We start from the raw sequence: 21,062 nt of genomic DNA on the forward strand, positions 1-21,062 counted from the left end.
AATATTTGATTCTATTGATTTTTTTATACTATAGGTAGGTAGTATCAAAGCGCTAAGACTAGGTACCTATTAAGCGGCAACAATAATCGTTGAGTTCTTGCACTTGCACGTCATCGCACCGGTCTCTCTGTTCAGTTCATTCATTCATTCACCGGCCATTTTGATCTTCTTTTTCTTGAATTCTTGAGCGTGCAGCTAAAATAGGCGTCGCGTCAGCGTCACGGAGATATATAACTTAATAATTCACCTGAAGGAAATAATCAAATATTTTCTTGTTCACATTGCGACTGTTGATTGTGGTAAGTAATAACAACATGAATGTTTATAATAAAATATCACTTATTTTGATCTCTAAATAAAAGACCACGTATTGTGCGAAGCGTGGTTGAAAATGTGAAAAATTTATGATATTATAACTTATTATTCCTTTTTAGAGTTCAAATGCAAGCTATGAATCACTACAACAGAGGGTTCGGCGGACCACCACAACCGCAAAGACAAAATCGGCGTGGCAATAATCGTGGCGGGTTCCGTGGCCATTCTAGATTTGATAACAGTCCACACCAGAGAAATCAAAATCAGGGCCAAGGAGTACAACGTCCTAATAATGAGGTATGGGTTTGTGGATCAATGATTTCTGAAATTACGCTAGTACATAATAATTTTAATCGATATTTTTCTAAGCGATACCGCCATTTTGAATAGTAGGTACCTACCTTTCTCATCTCGACAAAGCACGAGTCATGAATGTAACCTAGGTACATACCTACTTAACCCACTTAGCTGAAAGTTCATTAGTAATGGCAATGAACTTTCGTCTAGATTTTGATGAGCTAGCTGTGTGAAATGATAAGAGCAAAAAGCGAGAAATTAAGATTGATAGAGGACTACTTTATTGAAGATTTAATGTAATTATGAGCCAATTGTAATTTACCATGGGTTCATAATTACATCAATAAAATGGTAACTTTGGGTTTATAATTACATTTACACACACAAATTCTTGACCACTCCACCACCACAATGCTAGTTATAAATGATTTATGACCTATAAATTTATTATTATTAGAATCAACAAAACCAACCTGCTGCAAAACCGCAGCAACAAGTTCAGCAGCAACAAAACCAACAACAGCAGAAACAACAGCCCCAACAACAGCAGCCGAAGCCACAACAACAGCAGCAGCCAAAGCCACAACAGCCAATTCAACAGCAACAGCAGAAGCCAGAGACTCCTGTGCAGAAACCACCTCAGCAACAACAAAAAACAACTCCCCAACAACAACCAGCTAAATCAGCTCCAAGTGCACCTGCAAACAGTGAATCTCAAGACAAAGTGGACAAGGCAATCCCTGAACAAAAACTCCAGAATCAGAATCAAAATCAAGGCAATCAGAATCAGCAGCAACAGAGGGTAGGTTGATTTTAATCTTTGATGTACTTATCTATAGGTATTAAGATTTATTTCTACACAATTCAAAAAAACATTGTTATAAATTATTTGCACTTGTAATAGGATTTTTTTTTATGGTTATGAGTCATTAAGTTATTCTGTACTTATTGGTATTTTTTGCTTTGTCTATAGAATATGAATGGGAACTTCGGGGGACCCAATAAACAAGGTGGTTGGAGTCAAGGTGCAGGTGGCCCAGGAAATAAACCTAGTGGAAACTTCAACCAAGGTGGACCTGGTAACAAACCGCCTGGTGGGAATAACTTCAACCAAGGTGGACCTGGTAACAAAGCTGGTGGAAATAACTTCAACCAAGGTGGGCCTGGTAACAAGCCAGGTGGAAATAACTTTAACCAGGGCAACAGGCCATTTGGTCAGAAGCAAGGGGGCGGGCCTGGAGGGCCAGGGGGACCACCACGCAATCAACCACAGCAGCGTAACAACCGAGGGCCCCATGGCAACATGGATGGTCTCAAACCTGCCCAGAGAGAAGTAAGTGTTAATTGCTTTATTATTTATGATATTTACTCATAAATTAAAATCCATTATCTACCTATTTTTTATTGAATATGCCTTATTTTCACTACTGGAGAGACATTGTATTATTGATGTTTTTAGGAGCATATGCTGTCAAATAAACTGAAGGATTTGATGGGACCCTTACTGGACCTACCTCCAATTGATCAGTCCGAAGTAAAGTTCAATGGTAGAAGCCGTCTTTACATTGGCAATTTAACAAATGATGTGACTGAAGAAGAAATCCTGGCCTTGTTTGCGCCGTTTGGTGAGACTGCCGAGTTGTTCCTCAACAAAGAGAAGAATTTCGGATTTATTAAAATGGTAAGTTGATGAGCTGGGGATTTTTTATTTATAAACAATCATTAAATATGTGAACTGTTTTGATTGTTGATTTTTTTCTGCAGGACTTTAGAGTGAGTGCAGAGAAAGCTAAGCGTGAACTTGATGGCAAAATGAGAAATGGCAGAACACTGAGAGTGAGATTTGCTCCACATAACAGTGCAATCAGAGTTAAAAATTTACCTCCTTTTGTATCTAATGAGCTTTTGTATCGTGCCTTTGAGATATTTGGTAAAATAGAGAGGGCCTATGTAAAAGTGGACGAGAGAGGAAAAACTCTTGGAGAGGGTGTGGTTGAATATGCACGTAAACCAAGTGCCCTTGCTGCCATCCGGAATTGTACGGACAAGTGTTTCTTCTTAACTTCGTAAGTACATGTGATACTTATGATATACAAGTACATGTGATACTTATGATATACTCTGGCTTTACAATGATAGCTTACATTGTGCTGTTCATGGCTTATTGTTTTTATTTATAATACATTTTACATGTTGGTTAATGTATATTTTTGGTCTTAGGTCTCTTCGCCCAGTGATTGTAGAGAACTTTGAGGAGCCTGATGAATTTGATGGCTATCCAGAGAAGAATTTGCCCAAAAAGCATCCTGAATTCCTCAAGGCCCGCGAGGTGAGGACTAATCAAATTATTGAGAGTTTCTGGTATTTTCATATATGATGTTATGTTATTATTGTTATTTTCACATATAATGTTATGAATCATCTTCCCTTGTTAGATTGGTCCACGATTCTCGGAATTAAACAGCTTTGAGCATGAATACGGCACACGATGGAAGCAGTTGCATGAACTCCATCGTCAGAAGGAGGAGGCACTCAAAAAAGAGCTTTCTGCTGAGGAGGAGAAACTGGAAGCACAAATGGAATATGCCAAGTATGTATCAGTTTATTACAAATGTGATTCTTTGTTGAATAGAGATATTATCTAGTCTCTGAAGTAGTAGTAAAATACACCCTTTTGTTAGAATTTCTAAGAAAAAAGCAATTGCGGTTGCCGTGATGCTGCTGCCTCAGGAGTCAGTGTGACTAGACAGCATCCATCACTTATATATTTTCTTTATCTGAATCATGGCAAATTCGACATAGATTTGGTTTCTTTGCCTTTATGTATTTCTTTGCAAAACTTGTAAAATGTGCCTTCGAATTTGTTGATAGCGTTATGTTATGGGCAAAAACTACACCAATTATGATTATTTTCAATCAGGTTATATTATAATTAATCAGATTATTACTTGTGATTATTTTGTTTACATGATTATTCTTCACAAGTGTCATTCTTTAGTTGAGTCTTTTTCGGAGATGGGCTGGATTAATGTAATCAGATTATAAACATAGTCGATTACGGCCAACTCTAGCAGTCATGACATGTTGAAAGAATTACCATTCTCAGTATTAAAATTAGGAATCGTTTTGTCCTACTTTTTTAAAGTACTCACTAGCACGAGAAAACATGGTGCTAGAAAAATGAAATGTGGCGAATCGTGTGTAGATACGAGCACGAGACGGAGCTGCTGCGCGAGCAGCTGCGGCAGCGCGAGCAGGACCGCGAGCGACAGAAGCGCAGCTGGGAGATGGCCGAGCGCGCCGCCGACGAGCGCCGCGAGACCGAGCGCGCGCAGCTGCTGCGACAGGAGGAGCAGCTGTCGCAGCGCATGCGCCAGCAGGACGACGAGCTGCGGCGCCGGCAGCAGGAGAACACGCTCTTTGTGCAGGTGACACATCTCATTGATCTGCGTGCAGGCGCCGAGCTGCGAGCCGACTTTCGCAGCCCTTCATTTTTGCATCATGGATAAATGTTAGCAAAAAATCTCTTTTTGCATCTCTAAATTTTACGCATTCGGCTTTGAATTTCGAACTTGTCGCTTTCGACTTAAACCCTTTTTATATACTGTCATTGCCTATTAATGCCAATTACTATTTACAACAACCACTAGTTATGTAGAATCTGAATATGCTGAATTTATATTATAGTATTTTTGTCCCCAGGCCCAAAGACTGAATTCCATGTTGGACCGTCAAGAACAGGGCATGTTCGATCAACAGAAGCCAATGGTGAGTACTTTTAAAAGATTATGTTCAAGTGAATACTGATTTATCTAGAATTATCCTGTTTCTTTCTCTGATAGATAGATGATGGGTCTTTCTCTGATAGATGGATATGGATTTATCACATAATGACAAAATAAGAACAAATCAACCGGAACATAATATAAATTATAATTCATATTATGAGCATATCCATAATATGAATTATATTCATATAATATTGATTAAACTCTTATTTTTATTATGAAAAATCTTTATGCTTGCTTACATAACTTTATGACTTATGAAGTTTTTTTTCGTTAAATCTAAACAGCATTATTGTGCATTTATTTTGTTTTGAAAATATGAACTTTTAACTCTATGGACCATAAAGTATAATATATATTAGATGTTTCTTTACCATTTTAAATATACAATAGCTTAATATTATTATGAAACATATCTGGAAAGGAATTATCAACATCAAATTATATATGAACTGGAAACTTAACATTATTATAAAAAACAATTAATTCATCATAACATTCTCTTGTGGGGCGACAGACGTTATTATTTATTATTAAATTGAAAATACAGTAGTCTGTTTTTAAACAGGTTTGCGATTTTATAAATTAGTGTATAAAACTAGGATAGTGTTAAAGAACGTCTGAAGCTATGACTGATGCATATACCATGCCCTTATGAAAGGTACATGGTCTCATGACACAAAAAAAGGATGACAGCCGCTCTGATGGTTCACTCGGAATCAACCCGCTGTCACAGAAAACTGCTTCTGTCATGCTAATTGTGTCGTGCTCACCCAGTTTTACTCATTATCAAATTATCAAAGTGTAGATAAGGGAAGAGTTATCGGATCTCAAAATCAAACTCGACAGTCTGCCTGCGTGACGTCTTGATCACACGTACCGAGTATACGGGCGATACCGAGTATATATCTCCGAACGTGTAATAATTGCGCCTAGCGCTTGGCCGCTTCGGCGCTTTTTTTATACTGCTGAGCGAGCAAACGGGCTTGCGGCCCACTTGATGGCAAGTGGTCGCCGTAGTTTATAGACGTCTGTAACACCAGGGAGTCATGCACGCACGTTATCAACCATTAATGAATTTTGGATGAACTCCATGTAGTAATCTAGGCAAAATCATGACAGGTATTTCAGTATTCTATTTTGTTATGATTGGATACCGACGTCTGTCGTGTCGCAGGAGAATTGCTCTTTAATTTTCATATAAAATACAATTGGATGATTGATTAGTAAACTATTGAATGTCCTATATATTTGGTGGTCAATTTCTAAAATAAGAAACGTTTGTTTTTGGTCAGTAGCAAATTCTTATTTTTGACCAAATAATGCTTTCTTGTATTGAGGCCCAATTGACATTCATTATTTATTATGTTACGAATCATACGATTGATTGGACACGGTAAATAATGCCCGGTTATTTTGAAAAATGTCAAATTTGAATGTGAAATGTTATTTGCTCCAAAGAGACTTATGATTTGACTTTGAGGTTCATGATTCTTTAAATATACGGTTACATATCAGAGGTATTCTAAAATAAATTGATTGGGTGAAAATTATGAAAATGTTGGGAATATAGATTATCGTAGACATATTCGACGACCCCGATACAGGGACAAGTATGTTTTTACTTGAGTGTCCTTGTTATGAAGAACTCTTAGCCTAAGACTGGTCTTGGCTGAGAGTTGTAGTATTATGTGGACTGTAACATACACGACTTCCTGGGCCGTATTAATGGAGTGCTTTGCCATTTCCTACTCCATGTCACATACCAGTTTATAAATCATCAACTAAAGTACTGGTTTCCTCACGATATTGCGATGTTTTCCTTCACCGGAAGCAAGTGGTGGTCTATTGAAAGTAACATGATTTGGATTGGTATACAAATTAAAAAAGTATACAAACTCAAGTGGCACGAGTAGGATTCAAACCTGGGGCCTGTCAATTTATACGCGGGCATCCTATCATTGGACTATCACCACTTCCGTATAAAGGGCTATAATAATTATGCTACTAATAAACAACATGGCAACGACAAACAAACATTGTCATCAGAAAATACTTGCACGCGATTGGTTGTATCAAGGTCCCGCCTCCATTTATCTCTCCTGTTACGAGACGACAATTGAAGGAAAATTTCAATTTTCGACCAATTTGTTTATTATTATATAATTTATATAAACAATAAAAAAATACATAATAAACTAGAAAGACTTGAGGAAGGACGATGGTTTCAAACACTACAGCGCAAATGCATTCACACGTAACCCGACCACGACCACCAATTGACGTCATGATGGCCGGGTATTATAAAAATTGCCAAAATTGATCATTTGGTTCATAACATATACGAAGTAAAGAGGATCTATTTAGTAATACATCTGTGTTATGGATACTCGAATCACACTTAAAAAATAGATTAATCTTATCTCCAATTTCTGAGAATGTTTATCATTGTGGTTCCATGAAAGCTGTATTTAACTAGCTTTTTTGATTGAAAAAGAGCAGTGTGATCGCACGACTTGTGTTTAAGACTTATTGGACACATTCCTGATTTCGGTATTGTCGTCAATTTCATTTTTCTTCCGTAATTAAGGAGTGATATTATAAAATTAAGCAGTATTTTTAGCATATTACTATGAAGTGAAACTATTAGAAAGTATTGATTTACCTAGGATGGAGGCTTCAGAGACCAGTACGACATGCCACGAGGAGGTTATGACGACATGCCGCAGGGGCGCGGTTGGGATGGCCCGCGCCAAATGGATGATTTTCCTAATAAACGTCGTCGGTTTTAAACCGTAGTGGAGAAGAAAATTCGGGAATCGTGTCACTTTTGTGACCCATGCTCCTGAGCGACGAATGCAGTCGTTAGTTAGGGCTAAATATGATAGGGATGCCAGATATTTTTCATTGTCTCTCAACACGCTCCTAATTGGCTTTGCTACAGTACAATTTTTATCCCAATATTTATCCTAACTAAAGACATCATTCTGGCGAATAATCAGTATAAACACTTAAATTTTTTTAGCAATATATAGGTGACAAATTGATAGGATATATCTTAAGAACATTTGTTTTACCAGTCGACATTTTAATATAACACACATAACCTTGTTATGAATTTAAACCTGTATTATCTAAAATGAACTTAGCGACGCTAATATAGTATTTACGTGCAACAACTGAACAATTAACTTAATATATCAAATTGAAAGCTCGTTTGGTTTATGAATAACATCTCTGATAACTTCAAAAAGAGGGAGTGGGCTTGGGTTTTTTTATGAGAAATGAATACCTTGAATAAATGTTGATTTTTGGTGAAAAAAGAAATTATAATATTGTAAATTTTAAATATTTTTCAGTAAACTATTTGCAACGCGATTAGCGCTTGTTGGTCGTAATAGTTTTGTATCCACCTTTGATGAACAATGCACAGAAACATCATTGATAGGTATAGTTTGTTAGGATATAGTTGTCTCTCGTAGATCATTATTTTGTGCAATGATACCACGTGATTTAGATTCGCACAGATAATGACACATTCTTTGAATCTAATATTAAAAAATGATATGTGTTTCTACGTGAATGTGAACATTACTTATTTAATATTTTTAAATTAAGTCTCTTAATATTTTTTAAATTAAGTGTCTACAATTAGAAATTAAATAGACTTTATTATATGAACACAATGTTTTTAAATTGACCAACCTTAAACTTTTGAAAAATTATATTATTCCCCTATTTCTCCTATTTAAATATATAATATAAGAAGAAATTGACTGATGACTGATTTAACAACGTACAGACAAAATTACTAGGCTTTAGATTCATAAACTTTGCATAAAGGTGTGACGTATAAATCAGCACCACCAAAGCATTTTGGGAATTCCATACTTGAGGGTGTAAAAAAGGGATTGAAAGTTAATATGAAAAATATTTTGTTTTACGCTTTTGGTTATTAAGAAATAATAATACTAATATAGGTCTTAAAAGTACTACCTAGTAGGTCGCAAAACAGGTGGTGGAAGTTTGCATGAAAAATAATTTTTAAAGATAGTTACTTTCATTTGGAACGAAAATCTACATTCTTAGTCAAAATAAATAAATAATTTAATTTTGAAAATTGCACCCCTAAGAGTAAATAATCGGGTGTTGGTAAACCTGTATTATCTGTCATTACAGTATTGTCAAAGTAAATGATTGTATATATAAAAATACCAAGGGCCTCAAGACTTTTAATCTCAGTTATGGTAATAACTGTGACTCCAAAGTTATATTGATAAATGTAACATGAAGGAGCGACCACAGAGAAATAGTTAAAAACATCACAAACATCACAACATTTTTATTTTATTTTACTTGCCCTTAATTTTCTACAGAAGGTCAATCACATTCCGGTCTAGACTATTCCAAATTGAAATTAGTAAAATACGTGACTCTGAATTATTTCTTGGTGTGGTAAGTATCGTGTGTTATTTATAAAGGATCTGGATGATCAGATTTAAAATTCTAAACGTTTAGGGTCATTTATCTTGACCCCTATATGCAGCTCACTATAAAATCAAGCTTTTCCAGAGAACAACAAAAATTGATAATTCGGTTTTTCCTATAATTCAATTTTGATTAGTTTTAAAAAGTTTGTAGCCAAAGTTCAATCACAATTGTTAAGTTTGTAAAATCAGTCTCAATCTTCAAATCCTCTATTATTTGTATTGCATAGCAATTTTTATCTTTAGTTTAGTAAAGTTAGTATAAAATCCAGTAAAAAACAAAAAAAAGTCAGTCAAAACAACATATTATGAACGATCTTTTGTAAATTGGTAAAAAAAATTAAACAAGATTGAAAAAATGAAATAAGTATAATAAAGCCTCAGCCAGTTAAATAAGGAGCTTGTATTCACCCTCTACATCTATCTAGGCCCAATGTATTTTATATTCTATGCAGTGATAAATAGCGCGTCGAATTTGCAGTCATTTTGTTTACTTGACGCGTTGTTGGAGCGTTTTATTACAGTAAAATATCCCTCAGTCATCATATTTAACATATTATAGTATCATTATAACATGAGTTGCTATAGCTTTTTATTGCTTTCATCCTTTTAATTCATTTTGCATGCTTGTATATTTCCAATTTGTCATTCCTTCTACTACTCTGTTAACTTGCAATAGTTGCCACCAAATAATTGTAATTAAAATAAATAGACGGCGTACTCGTAAATATTGCTTATGCATTTTTATTAATTTATTTTGTTGTATTTAGTTACTTCTCTTGGCTTTATATGTATGTAATCCATGCATCAATTCACAAATTTTACAACGCGTTCGTCCTTAGTTTTGCGTTTAAAATAAACTTATTAATATTTGTCAGTCAATAAATATTTAAATTGTAATTAGCTTCTTTAACTTAATTGGGAATAAGTGAACTAAGGGCGACCGCGTTATACTCTACATATTACATGTATCATGTGTACGTAACTTATACTGTCATATTCATAGAAAATGATAATTGTTAAACTTATTTTAATTCTCATATGTTTTTGACATTAAAATAAAACAACAAATGTCTACAAAGGTTAGCAATCGACTTGTGAAGGAAACTGTTGCCAGTTAGTCTATTTCGACGCCATTGACGTCAAATAGTCTGGATACCGACTCACCAGCTGCCATGTGATTTATTTCTTTTCAAGTGGCCAGTGTGATTTTCGAGCAATGTAGGGGAGACATTCTCTCTCATCTAAATACCCTAAACATTTTTAAAGGCGCTCCTATGGGAGTAGCCTAATCAGGGGAGATATGAAACAGAAAGAATTATTTTTATTACATGTTTTTTATAAGAATTACTGCTTTTTGTAAAATTTTCCTTCAAAATAGCATGAAGAATGTTTATAGCAGTGGGGCATAAATGCCGAAAAAAAACTGCATGACATAATGTAAGACATGGACAGTGTACATAATTACTACATAATTTACTGTGGAGAAGGTAATTGTCTATTACTCAACCATTTTTGACATAAACAATCTTTATTTTATTGATTACGAATGATTATTAATTATTAATGGAATGACTGTTTATTTCATTAATTTGATCACAAAAAGTACACTATAATTTAAAAAAAAACACCTGGAATGTGAAATTGAAAGAGTGAATAACATCATTTTGTTCATCCAATACAGGTGAGAACAATACAAGGAACGAAGTGGAATAAACCAATGACTCAAACAATTCAAACAATTGGCATACAAAAGCTGATGATGATGTGTTCATGCGGTGAAAATGAGAATGTTTCGATGGATGTATCGTGTGATGAGAATAGACGGTAATGATACATAACATGAACATATTCGTGTTAGAAGAATTACTTTTAAAAACGCTTCCCGTAATAAATAAAGAGAGGGAGATTTTTCATGCTTTGGACTCTATGAGAAAGGATGACATGCAAGTGATGAAAAATATGATGAATGATTATATTTAAATTATTTAAATGTTGACGGAGAGGAAGGAAGGAGGTATTTCTAAAAGAATTGGGATTAGTAAAATAAAAATGATATGAAAATCGTTAGAATGAATGAATGAAAGGTAGACTGTAAAATAGAGTGTTGTGAAGGGAGAACAAAAATGCGCCCCGAAACCATTGATGGGAATAGGGGAGATAAGGTATTTTGGCAGAGAATGTGTCAAGTCTACAGTTCTCTATACTAATTTATCTTTAATTTATATTTTACCAACAGTGACAGCGACATCAGTATTATATTGATCCATAACTAAACACATACGACGTTGTGTCGTGGCACATTGTAATGATAGCATTTTTACTATAACAGGAACGATGTGATATGTTCCACCACATGAGGAAAGAACTTCCCGCCAGGCCGGCTGTTATGCCTGGGGTAACCGCGGTGTATTTGTTGTGTATTTGGATATTATATAGGTACCTATCTATATTCTTCTCACTTTCCGAATATAAACACTGCGATCCAGACTTGTAATTTAGACCGTATTCGCCATCTGTCCGTCGGTCTTGCGAACTATATTTATTAATCGTTACATTCTGGAAATCGGAAGAATCTGTCATTCACAGAATTTTATATTTTTGTAAAATTTGCAAAAGAAATCTTATATAAAATAGTTATTTTTATTACTATGTTTCATTTTTAAATAAAGCACGCGGCAAATGTTTGTATATAGAGCTAGGTATATAGTCTATTAATCGTTGACATAGAGCTAAATACTCTTATATTTATAATAGCAGCGATCTACTGAATCGTGTCGTATTTTTTAAGATGCGCATTGCATCAATATGCCATAAAATGTGCCACGATGTACGACGTATTGTGTTTGTGAATGGCTCTACTTCAACAAGGATAAACTGCAACGAATTAAGTGTGGTAAGAATCTTCTCGAGCATCAGACAATATTATTTTTATATAGTTTGGAATTAATTATTCGCTAATTAATTTCCATAATATGGTTATCGCTGATTCCATCCGGGGCAATTCAACCTAAGTGGGTTGTTAAAAATATAGATTATACATTTTTTTCTTCATTCAAAATTTTTAATATTGGGGTCAAGTAATGAGAAAATATTTTTCTCGTCTTGTAGATGCTATTTGAAACATTTGGTCACGCATCCAGAAGTGATACTCTCGGTCCGCATACAGAGTTGGTTCATCTGGTTTAATGAAAAGTGACTCTTTCGATATTTTGAATTCGGGTATTTTGCCGAACTTTTTGATTGCGTTAAACAATACGCGCTTAATATTTTTAATAAACACTATTCTTGGTACATATAGTGTTATTATGTCATGCGACAATACAATGCCAAAATAGACGACGGAAACCGATCTTAGATTCTAAAACTCAACGAAAATTAAGTCTGTTACACGTGTCAAAACGTATAAAGCTCCATCTGGGAATACATTTCTAGTCATATATCAATATTGTATATGGTTTAATGGATTTTAGTTTTGGGGTTTGTGGTTTTGGTATGTGTGTGAACACAATTTTTTATTTGGATTATTATTTTCCTGAGTAATAATGAAATACATGAGTACATTTAAAATGTCAACAATTAGTGAAAGTAGTTAGTGAAAGCCGCCATTTTTTATTAAAATGCGGCTCTGTTTTTTTGACTAATTAAAAGATTATCCATCCAAGTTGTGCACAAATTGCAATCAGTGTAGAACGCAATTGGAGCCGCAGGCCAAAGCTAGTTTCATGTTTTTCCTTTCAGTACTATTAGTTTTCACCAAAGTTTGACTTCGTCATTCGTACAAGCGAATTTTTATCCTGATTTCAATACTTTCTTTTGGGAAAGTTTATATGTACTGAACAAGCTTATTACGGTTTAATATTATGTTATTCAAAAGGTTTTACAACAAACCATGTATATACACCTTTTTTAAAACAAGGGTGGTAAAAATCAGTTTAGCGGTCACTAGTGTTGAAATACCCAGCAAACTACAAGAATTAGGTCTTAATTCTTTCCCAGGGACTGACCGGAACTATGAACTCTTCAAGCTTTCATTGCTCTTTCAAGCTAGAAGCAATTTTCTTCAATGGCTTGCCGTCAAATATTTTGTTTTAGAATTATGGCTATTTACCAAATAAAGATTTGAAAAAATAACCTAGAAAAACTCATTTGAGCGTAGGTACTTCCGGAAACCGGGGTGCTCTTTGGAATGCTGTTGTTGGCTATGACCGAGGCTTTTATCTCTTCTTCGCTTCGTACGACATCCACGAGAGGATATGGTTTGGTCCTGCAGCAATCAATAAGTTCGACTTCAAAAAATGTTTTGTCTTCATGATTTTTTTATTGGAGATACTTGGTAGATTACTTGGTATTATTATTACCACGTTCCTTTTCCAGGGGAGGTGCCACACTTCGCAAAAAGATAAAAAAATATCGGCTTCTATTTTACGCATACAGTTTGTACGATTGCATTGTTGATTGAATGACATTTTTATTGGATTTTCAGCTTTACAGCTACTTTCTTATCATTCGCATTATACGTATTTTATGATACATTTTCGCCTAATCCCTGTTTATAACACTCGAAGCTAGTTCTGCCGCCGTGGTGTGGTATTTTTTTTATCGGTTGCTTTCGAATTTTCTTCTGTGAAAGTCAATTGTATTGTCTTTTTATGTTTCGTTTTATGGTTTATTTTTACAGCTTTTAATTACATAATTAGGATCGGAACGTGATGTATCAAGACAAACGCCGACGTGAAATGATCAACATGTTACCTTATTTCCTCCAAGAAGAATCCAACCTTTAACGTTTTCACGGACACTAAACGAGACACAAAAGAAGTTAATTGATACCACGTCTGTAGACGTTAAGTGTCCCGCAAAGGGTCAAATGAATTGCTCCGACATAGAGTGGTAAGTTATAATATAACAAGTCGTCTGATATGACATTTTATTTTTTTACATTATTATCATAAGAAAACCAGGTATATTCGGAAATCTTTTGACTTGTTGCGTCTATGTAACACTTTAAGTGTTAAGGTATATTTAAGTAAATCTTACGCATTTTTGCTACACTATGAATTTCTTTACATGCATCTTCCTAAGAAATAAAAACAATTTGTTTACTCGTAAGAGTTCTTTACATGCATCTTCCTAAGAAATAAAAACAATTTGTTTACTCGTAAGAGTTCTTTACATGCATCTTCCTAAGAAATAAAAACCATTTGTTTACTCGTAAGAGTTCTTTATATGCATCTTCCTAAGAAATAAAAACAATTTGTTTACTCGTAAGAGTTCTTTACATGCATCTTCCTAAGAAATAAAAACAATTTGTTTAGTCGTTTTCTTTTAATAAATTGTGGCAACTGTGTCCTATAAAGTGAGTTTCAGTGGGATAATAAATTTGTCTTACTCGCTCATTGACGTATTGACTTCATTTAAAAAAAATAATCATGCTGGCATCATTAATAAGTTTTAGAATTCTCAGGTTCAAGTTCTGGAAGTTGCAGATAAAGATAAGACACGTGTGTATATGCGTTATGCAAACAGGTTATACCCACATACCACAATCGCGAATCTGAAAGGCAAACGCAATGTGACAGCGTGAAACTATTGAAAATTTTACGACGTGTATTTGAAGCTTCAAGTATACACCTCAAAAGAGTGTCTATATATAATCCTTTCTATCGCTTAACCTGATAAACAAACCATCTGTTAATCACCGGTTGGTTATACATTTATTTAACCATTTTGTCGTCTATAATAAGTAATAATCGTATTATTATACAGGTTTTTTTACAATTATCTAAAAAAAATATGTAAAACAAATGAAGATTAATTTGCAAACTATCTTTCATATATCATGTTGTGGTCCTGACCTACTATTACAATTTTTTAAAAATTTTATTGCATTTTGTTCAGAAGAGAAGATCTGTTTAGATTTTCAGATTTATCTGTTGTACAAAAAGCAATCAAATAAAAAAATTAACGGAATGAATTTCAGTTAAGCTATATGAACGAACATATTCAGCTTTTGGCAGATTTTTTGATGGGAAGAAAAAAATATTATTTTCCGAATATACCTACGTGCAATTTAATTCCTGGACATCTTATCTAATATGATTTTTATTAATTAAATTATTCTAATCATGTTTTGTCTTCTAGCTTTAAAGAGTATATTATAAATGTATGTAGTTCTGATATAAAATAGAATCAACATGGTTTTACGAAGCGGACATGGAAATAATCCAATAACCAATAATAAATAGATATTAGTATACTATGATAGCCATTGCATATTTTGTTCTATTTTCTAGTTTCGTATACACTGGCAAATTCTTATAATTTTGTTGCATCGAAGCAGGAGCCAAGTATTTATATTAATGAATTAAATAAATATATTAAGAAAAACTACACAATATGGTTCTGATAGATCTGACATATACAGACTTTGCTAAGATATACATCGATACATTATGTACATCCTTGTTCAAAATCCAACCAAAAATTCACCACCATTTAAAATGTTCTACAACATTATTATTTTCGGGAATCCTAGCGTTACTAAGTTTAACCAAAATCCGAGTGGCAGTACCTGATAAGCCAGGATTCAAGCAAACAAATTTTGTGTGTAATGCGTAGAATTATTTTTCCACCATATTGCACTAGAGAACAGTAATATAATAATGCGGACGACAGCATTTTGATATTTACCTATTGAATTGAATTTATCTGATTTTTAACTATTGTCACTGTCCAAGACAAAATTAAGCATAATTTCTTGATCAACGTCCTCAGTAAAATATATTTTTTCGTATTGATCGATACAATTCTCTATCAGTAGGCTTCCCTTCCTTATCCCAAATCTATGGGGACATTGGAAGGTTACCTTATGATTGAAATTAGTTTCTATAATTAGTATACTAATATCTATAGAAACAGAAATATGAGTCATTTTAATGCATTTAACTGCAGTTAGCATTTAGAAAATCTTAGAAGTGTATTGTACCTTTAATATAAAAATCCAGGATAGAGAGGCGTGACGAATACTCCACCGACAAGAGCATTGCTCTTAAATAAGAAACATTGATCATTGAAATCATTCTGTATTTGGATACTTATCTATATAACTTGTATTATCTATATAATATCACCTAAAAACATAGGTTTGAGTTTCTCAACTACACATATCTACATTGAATTTTAAATATCTACATTATTTTTGTACTTAACTCCGCTATAATGAACAATGACTAGTAATTACCTGTCCAACCAGTCTTTCGAGAATAAAGTTCCTGCCAAATAAATAGTTCATTATATAAATAATAATATTATGCTTGTTGTGTCCACAGGTTTCAGTTTTTAGCTAGGCGCCACCTTTGCTATTGAGGTAAATATCTCCTTTCAAAGATTTTTTGTTCCAATACATAATTATTGGATGTCGAAATTTTAATTTTTTTTTAAATGTTATAAATCTATGTGGTATTTACTTTTTACTGGCAATCAAAAACTGAATCTTTTCTTATGTGTAATTTGAGTCGAAATCCACTTTTCAATATTCTGCATGATTTAAGATTAATAGACAGTTGAAATATTACAAAAAAAATTACAAGGTTTATCATGGGACTAACTTATTTTTATGATAAGGGATTTGGATTTATCATGTCATTATTAATGGCTTATTCCTCCGTCACTTTATTAAATTTTTATTATTTGTTTAAGGTCTGATGGCAAGTGGCACTATTTTTCAAAATTTTAGAAGATCGTGAAGCGTTTGGTCGAGGTAAGTGAAGTACAAAGTTATAGTTAGCTAGTAGTTTGTAGCTTTGGTAAATATCATTTAATTTAGAATATGACGTGAAAAAGTGCCTGTGAAGGCCTAATTTCTGAATGATTAGATTTTAGTATTAAATCATTTTACTATTCACATAAGCTTTATAGTCCTGACATAAAGCTTAAAGTTCAATAGTACTATTGTAGATTATATATTGCATATTTTACATATGAATAAGCGATTAAAAAAACCATTACGTCAGCAATATAGAATAGCTTTTATGAATTTTATTTACTGCTTTTCTCACTTGCATTCTTTTATACAAGTTTAAAGCTCCAAAATACACTAGTGTGATATATCACTATCATTATAATGATGATTTATTTATTATTTGTCTTCTTTTCCCGACGGATTAATGATGACGCATAACATTTTTACTGAATATAAAAACTGATATAGATTATTATTACCGAACTTTTTAATGTAATACTTACTTAGCTTTTTCTATTTTCAGAAAATTCAACGGGTTTCCAGAACGCCTATTTCGAAATCAATTTTCAAAATACCTATTCCAGAGTTATTCTTCGAATTTATCAATAAGCGTCCAGTGATATATACTTGTATTATATGCCTAGGCTTTATATCCAATTTATGTACATACATACTTTTGAAAGGCCACTCCCACCACCTACGTTACTAATAGTTTATTAAAATTAAAGTGCATTATATATAATTGAAGACACGTATAGTCTAAAGTTGGCCATGTGGGATGAGATTCATGTCAGATCTTTTTTCCAGTGTCATTAACAAATTTTTATATGGATCTTTATAACAGTGATGCGCGCTATGATGTCACCTTGCTGCATTGCATTGTATGCAAAAAAAAAAAACATGTTATTGATAAAACTAATCCGTTAAACTTATTTTTTTTGTATTTTACTCACGCATTTTTTTAACCGGTCATGTAGCGAATTGTCAGACCATTATGTGCTCTTTAATTTTACGTCACATATATAGACAGAGAGCAATATTACTGCACAGCGAATTTCGAACGATCGTTGTTGGTGGGATCGGCGAGCATTCTTACGACCACGGCTCGAATAGCCATCAATCATTTATGCATTCGTACATTACAATATCTTGATGGAGCTGTAAAATTCTCCATTGGACTAGCTAGTGTGATTTGATTGCCCGTGTATCTTCACATAACTTAATATAAACAATGTATTAGTAAACAAGTTAGCTCACATTCTCATATTAATATTTCCATTCGTAGATTAAGCCAGAAGTTTACAGTTAGGGATTCCCCACGCTGCAAATCCTAGAAAAACCTTTATCAATGGAATAAGGGTGTCTACCATTTTAATCGGCGAGGTTCGTTCGACGACAGATTTGAGAGATTCCACGTCGATAAGTGTGGGTCTCCCAACCAGCCTAAAATCTCTGTTGCGTTATGAAAGTATAGGTAGTTGCATGCATTTGTTTTTCGATGTTAGTTCTGACTGTATACAATAATGAAATGATGTAACTTACGTTAAATTTTGAACTATAAATTGTACAAGATGTAACAATTGGCTATTGTACAACTAGTCAAATCAAGCCGGGCTTTTGTGCCGTGTTTTGGTGGTTTTGTTTTTTAACATTTAACGTGTTTTTTTTAACCACCCACCGCATAAATGTCAAAAACAATAATTTTTACGAAGCGATTCCAATAAAATACAGAATATATATAAAGTCATGTCATTAAAGTAAGTGTCAATTTAAACTTTTTTAATTTTTTTAACACAGTATAATAGCCAATTGTGGAATAATATGTCATGTATATAAGCAAATATTGAGAAACATTGTATTTGAACAGCAGTCATTTTATATTCAGTCGATGTCTGAAATGTTTCAGTGTCCTACCATAGGTGGCGTGAGAATCTCATACACGGTAAGTTAATGCAATAATATATTACTTCTCTTAAAACTACTTGTTATCGAGAATTATCCCTTAATTCCTCATGAAATGATGATTTCATATTTTTTGTCTTCTTTTCCCGACTGATGCATATTGATGTACAACCGAATCTTATCTGATGTTAATAAAACATCTGATTTTATTTCATTGCAGCTGGGAAAAGTATTTAATTTTCTATTTCGTTGTTTCAGGTAATGGTGAAGGAAAGGATTAGGTACTTTCGAAATAATTGTGATAGTCATTTAGATAGGCATTGTTTTTATTATTTAAAAAAAAGCAAAAATAAAATATTGTTTTCTCATGTGCTTGTTTTATTCCGTTAACATCCATTCTATGTATATGGGTAATGGATAATTTATTATCAGTAAATATTTTTTATACTAACCATCAGCTGGTGACACTAGGATGATCGTAGTCATAAAAGTAATGTCAGTTGCCTGGCTGGCTTGAATAATACCTGACGCCAGTGTTAGCAAAACACTCGATAATTTGTATTTAATTATACTAACTTATCCCATAAGGTGATTTATCGTTCGTGGTTAAGTAGTAGTCCCCCGACGCCTGGTTATTAGCTGGGTATCCCATGAGTGTTTCATTAGAATGACATTTGCCACCTTCGTATGTGGCCCAGTCCATGCATGGATATGAGCGGAACGAATGGTTTGATGTAATTATTGACTCGCTGAAATATATGTAAGCCCGACTATGACTGCAAGTCTCTGAAAAAATATAAGTACAGTCGACAGGACATCAACCATATTATTATATCCAAATTCGTTCGCCGCTGTTACCGTGGCGTAGTTGTCTTGGGGTAATTTTCTTCCTTTATAATTAAGTCACATAGTACTCACCCGATTGCTCGTACTGTTGATCCTCGCAGCCACGTTGCTTGGATCCGCCATTGGGGTAGAAGTCTGCGTCTCCCTGACTGTATTTATAGCCAAGTGTGTCGGAGCTGTGGATGATGTCGACAAAATCCGCGTCAGAGGCGTCCAGCCGGAACCGCGGCCCGACGTTAGGCAGTTCGAACAGAGGTCTGGCAGGATCCAAGCCTTTAAGGAGTTCAGACAACTATGCGGCAAATTTGCTTTTTCAGCAATGTTGCTTGGGAAATTAATGTCGGTATCCTAAGGTTTAATCTTAATCTTTCGCTTATTGTCGAAAGTTCCCAAGAAGAGATTGGTTTACGCTCAGTATTTTCCCAGTTTCTTCCTAAACAGTCAGGCGTAATCCCATCTGGCGCAACCATCATCATAAGTTGGGCTTGTGTCTAAGCCCCAGGCTCAAATCATACTGTTGCGTGCCAGTTGTACCTATCCTATATCAATCTGTATAGGTGGTAATTTTTATATACCACCGTTTGCTTCCAATAAAATAAACCATAAGGAAACATGAAGCTTATTCGATAATGAAATTAACCTTTATCGTTTCATCAGCTATTGTGTAAAATCGAGAAGGCATGTGTAAGGTACGCATGCCATTGCTTTTGTAGTTGAAACAAAATGTGATTTGCCGAGATTTTTTTAAGATTTGGATGCAGCTTTATTTAGCTACTTTAGTTTTTGTCTCTTGCTAGATACCAAGCAAGGTTAGATCTAGGCGCATATGAGAATTCCACTGGTGCGTGCTATTCACTTATTTTTATTAGCAGTTATTGATTCTGCACATTGATGTCTTTTAGGAGACTTTAATTTACTTACATCATTTATTGGTTCTTTTTTTAACGCATCTGCGTATGCGAAGTACCAGTCGATCATACATACCAGTGATTCTGTTTATTCTTCCTTTAGAAAACATCCCTGTGTGTCCCATAACTTGAGCACCAAGGCTGTGTCCGATGAGGTGAATGTTCCTATCTTTTATGTCGTAGGAGTCGGCGAGAGAACAGAGTAACTTATATAGTTGTTTCCCCACATATCTTGTACACAGAGCCGACCAGGGATATATAGGGTTACTTGCCAATTCGCTCCATTCCACTAATATTACATTGAAATCGGACACATTTAGGAGATCGTTTTTCATATTGGTAGCCCAGTACTGTGTAGAGGATAGCCAACCATGTGTAATGGCTCTGATGTCATTTGATTCGTTGAAGTATTTACTCCTAATTTTACCACCATTTTTAGGAAACAATAACTCCTCTTCGCTGTCGGTATTTTGCCTATAAAATAAAAAAGGTACCATTCTCTCTGTTTTCGCGAATAAATAATTATCATCTTACATAAGAATAAGACTCACCTGGTAAACAAATAAAAATAGACATCGCCAAAGAGAAATCCCTTGGTTTCCGTGGGAAGGGTGAAATTCATCACATGTGTGGTGCCGTTAATGTCGTCTACGAAATACAACCACGTATCACCGTAGCCATCGTCGCAGCGCACCAAGTCAGCTAAAACGATGAAGTGACAAAATTTTGGGGTATAGGGTTAACGTATCACTGAATCAATAAAAATAAACCAATC

General features: G+C 34.2%; 2 protein-coding genes across 3 annotated transcripts; one reads left to right on the forward strand and one right to left on the reverse strand.

Moving 5' to 3' along the window:
* Positions 1-137: 137 nt before the first annotated feature.
* LOC128676235 (hrp65 protein-like) lies at positions 138-18,901 on the forward strand. Of its 2 annotated transcripts, XR_008405394.1 has the most exons (14): positions 138-299; positions 435-612; positions 1,070-1,414; positions 1,586-1,945; positions 2,072-2,293; positions 2,377-2,678; positions 2,833-2,941; positions 3,048-3,202; positions 3,818-4,040; positions 4,315-4,380; positions 16,219-16,256; positions 16,589-16,649; positions 17,155-18,573; positions 18,792-18,901. XR_008405394.1 is itself a non-coding variant. In XM_053756243.1 (11 exons), exons 2-11 carry the CDS (start codon positions 442-444, stop codon positions 7,190-7,192), a joined length of 2,076 nt encoding a protein of 691 aa, XP_053612218.1. In that variant the 5' UTR covers positions 138-299; positions 435-441; the 3' UTR covers positions 7,193-14,140. The 2 variants fall into 2 exon arrangements, 1 of the variants encoding a protein (XP_053612218.1); XM_053756243.1 differs by lacking the exons at positions 16,219-16,256; positions 16,589-16,649; positions 17,155-18,573; positions 18,792-18,901 and adding an exon at positions 7,070-14,140.
* Positions 18,854-20,988, reverse strand: LOC128676518 (pancreatic triacylglycerol lipase-like). Its single transcript, XM_053756655.2, has 4 exons — positions 20,839-20,988; positions 20,364-20,761; positions 19,452-19,652; positions 18,854-19,319 (listed from the first exon to the last, which is right to left on the reverse strand). The coding sequence occupies exons 1-4, from the start codon at positions 20,907-20,909 to the stop codon at positions 19,105-19,107; spliced, it is 885 nt and encodes a 294-aa protein (XP_053612630.2). The 5' UTR covers positions 20,910-20,988; the 3' UTR covers positions 18,854-19,104.
* Between the last annotated feature and the right edge of the window lie 74 nt (positions 20,989-21,062).

The sequence above is a fragment of the Plodia interpunctella genome, chromosome 16 (assembly GCF_027563975.2).
Source record: "Plodia interpunctella isolate USDA-ARS_2022_Savannah chromosome 16, ilPloInte3.2, whole genome shotgun sequence".
Lineage (NCBI taxonomy): Eukaryota > Metazoa > Arthropoda > Insecta > Lepidoptera > Pyralidae > Plodia > Plodia interpunctella.

What these genes read in the sequence shown, in the direction of transcription:
- LOC128676235 (XM_053756243.1), top strand. Translation starts at nt 442, where the DNA reads ATGCAAGCTATGAATCACTACAACAGAGGGTTCGGCGGACCACCACAA. An exon ending in AATTCCTCAAGGCCCGCGAG is followed by an intron (nt 2,942 to 3,047) that starts GTGAGGACTAAT and finishes TTCCCTTGTTAG; the next exon opens with ATTGGTCCACGATTCTCGGA. An exon ending in AGAACACGCTCTTTGTGCAG is followed by an intron (nt 4,041 to 4,314) that starts GTGACACATCTC and finishes TTTTGTCCCCAG; the next exon opens with GCCCAAAGACTGAATTCCAT.
- LOC128676518 (XM_053756655.2), bottom strand. Translation starts at nt 20,909, where the DNA reads ATGAATTTCACCCTTCCCACGGAAACCAAGGGATTTCTCTTTGGCGAT. An exon ending in TATTTTTATTTGTTTACCAG is followed by an intron (nt 20,762 to 20,838) that starts GTGAGTCTTATT and finishes TTTATTTTATAG; the next exon opens with GCAAAATACCGACAGCGAAG. An exon ending in AAGAATAAACAGAATCACTG is followed by an intron (nt 19,653 to 20,363) that starts GTATGTATGATC and finishes AACTCCTTAAAG; the next exon opens with GCTTGGATCCTGCCAGACCT.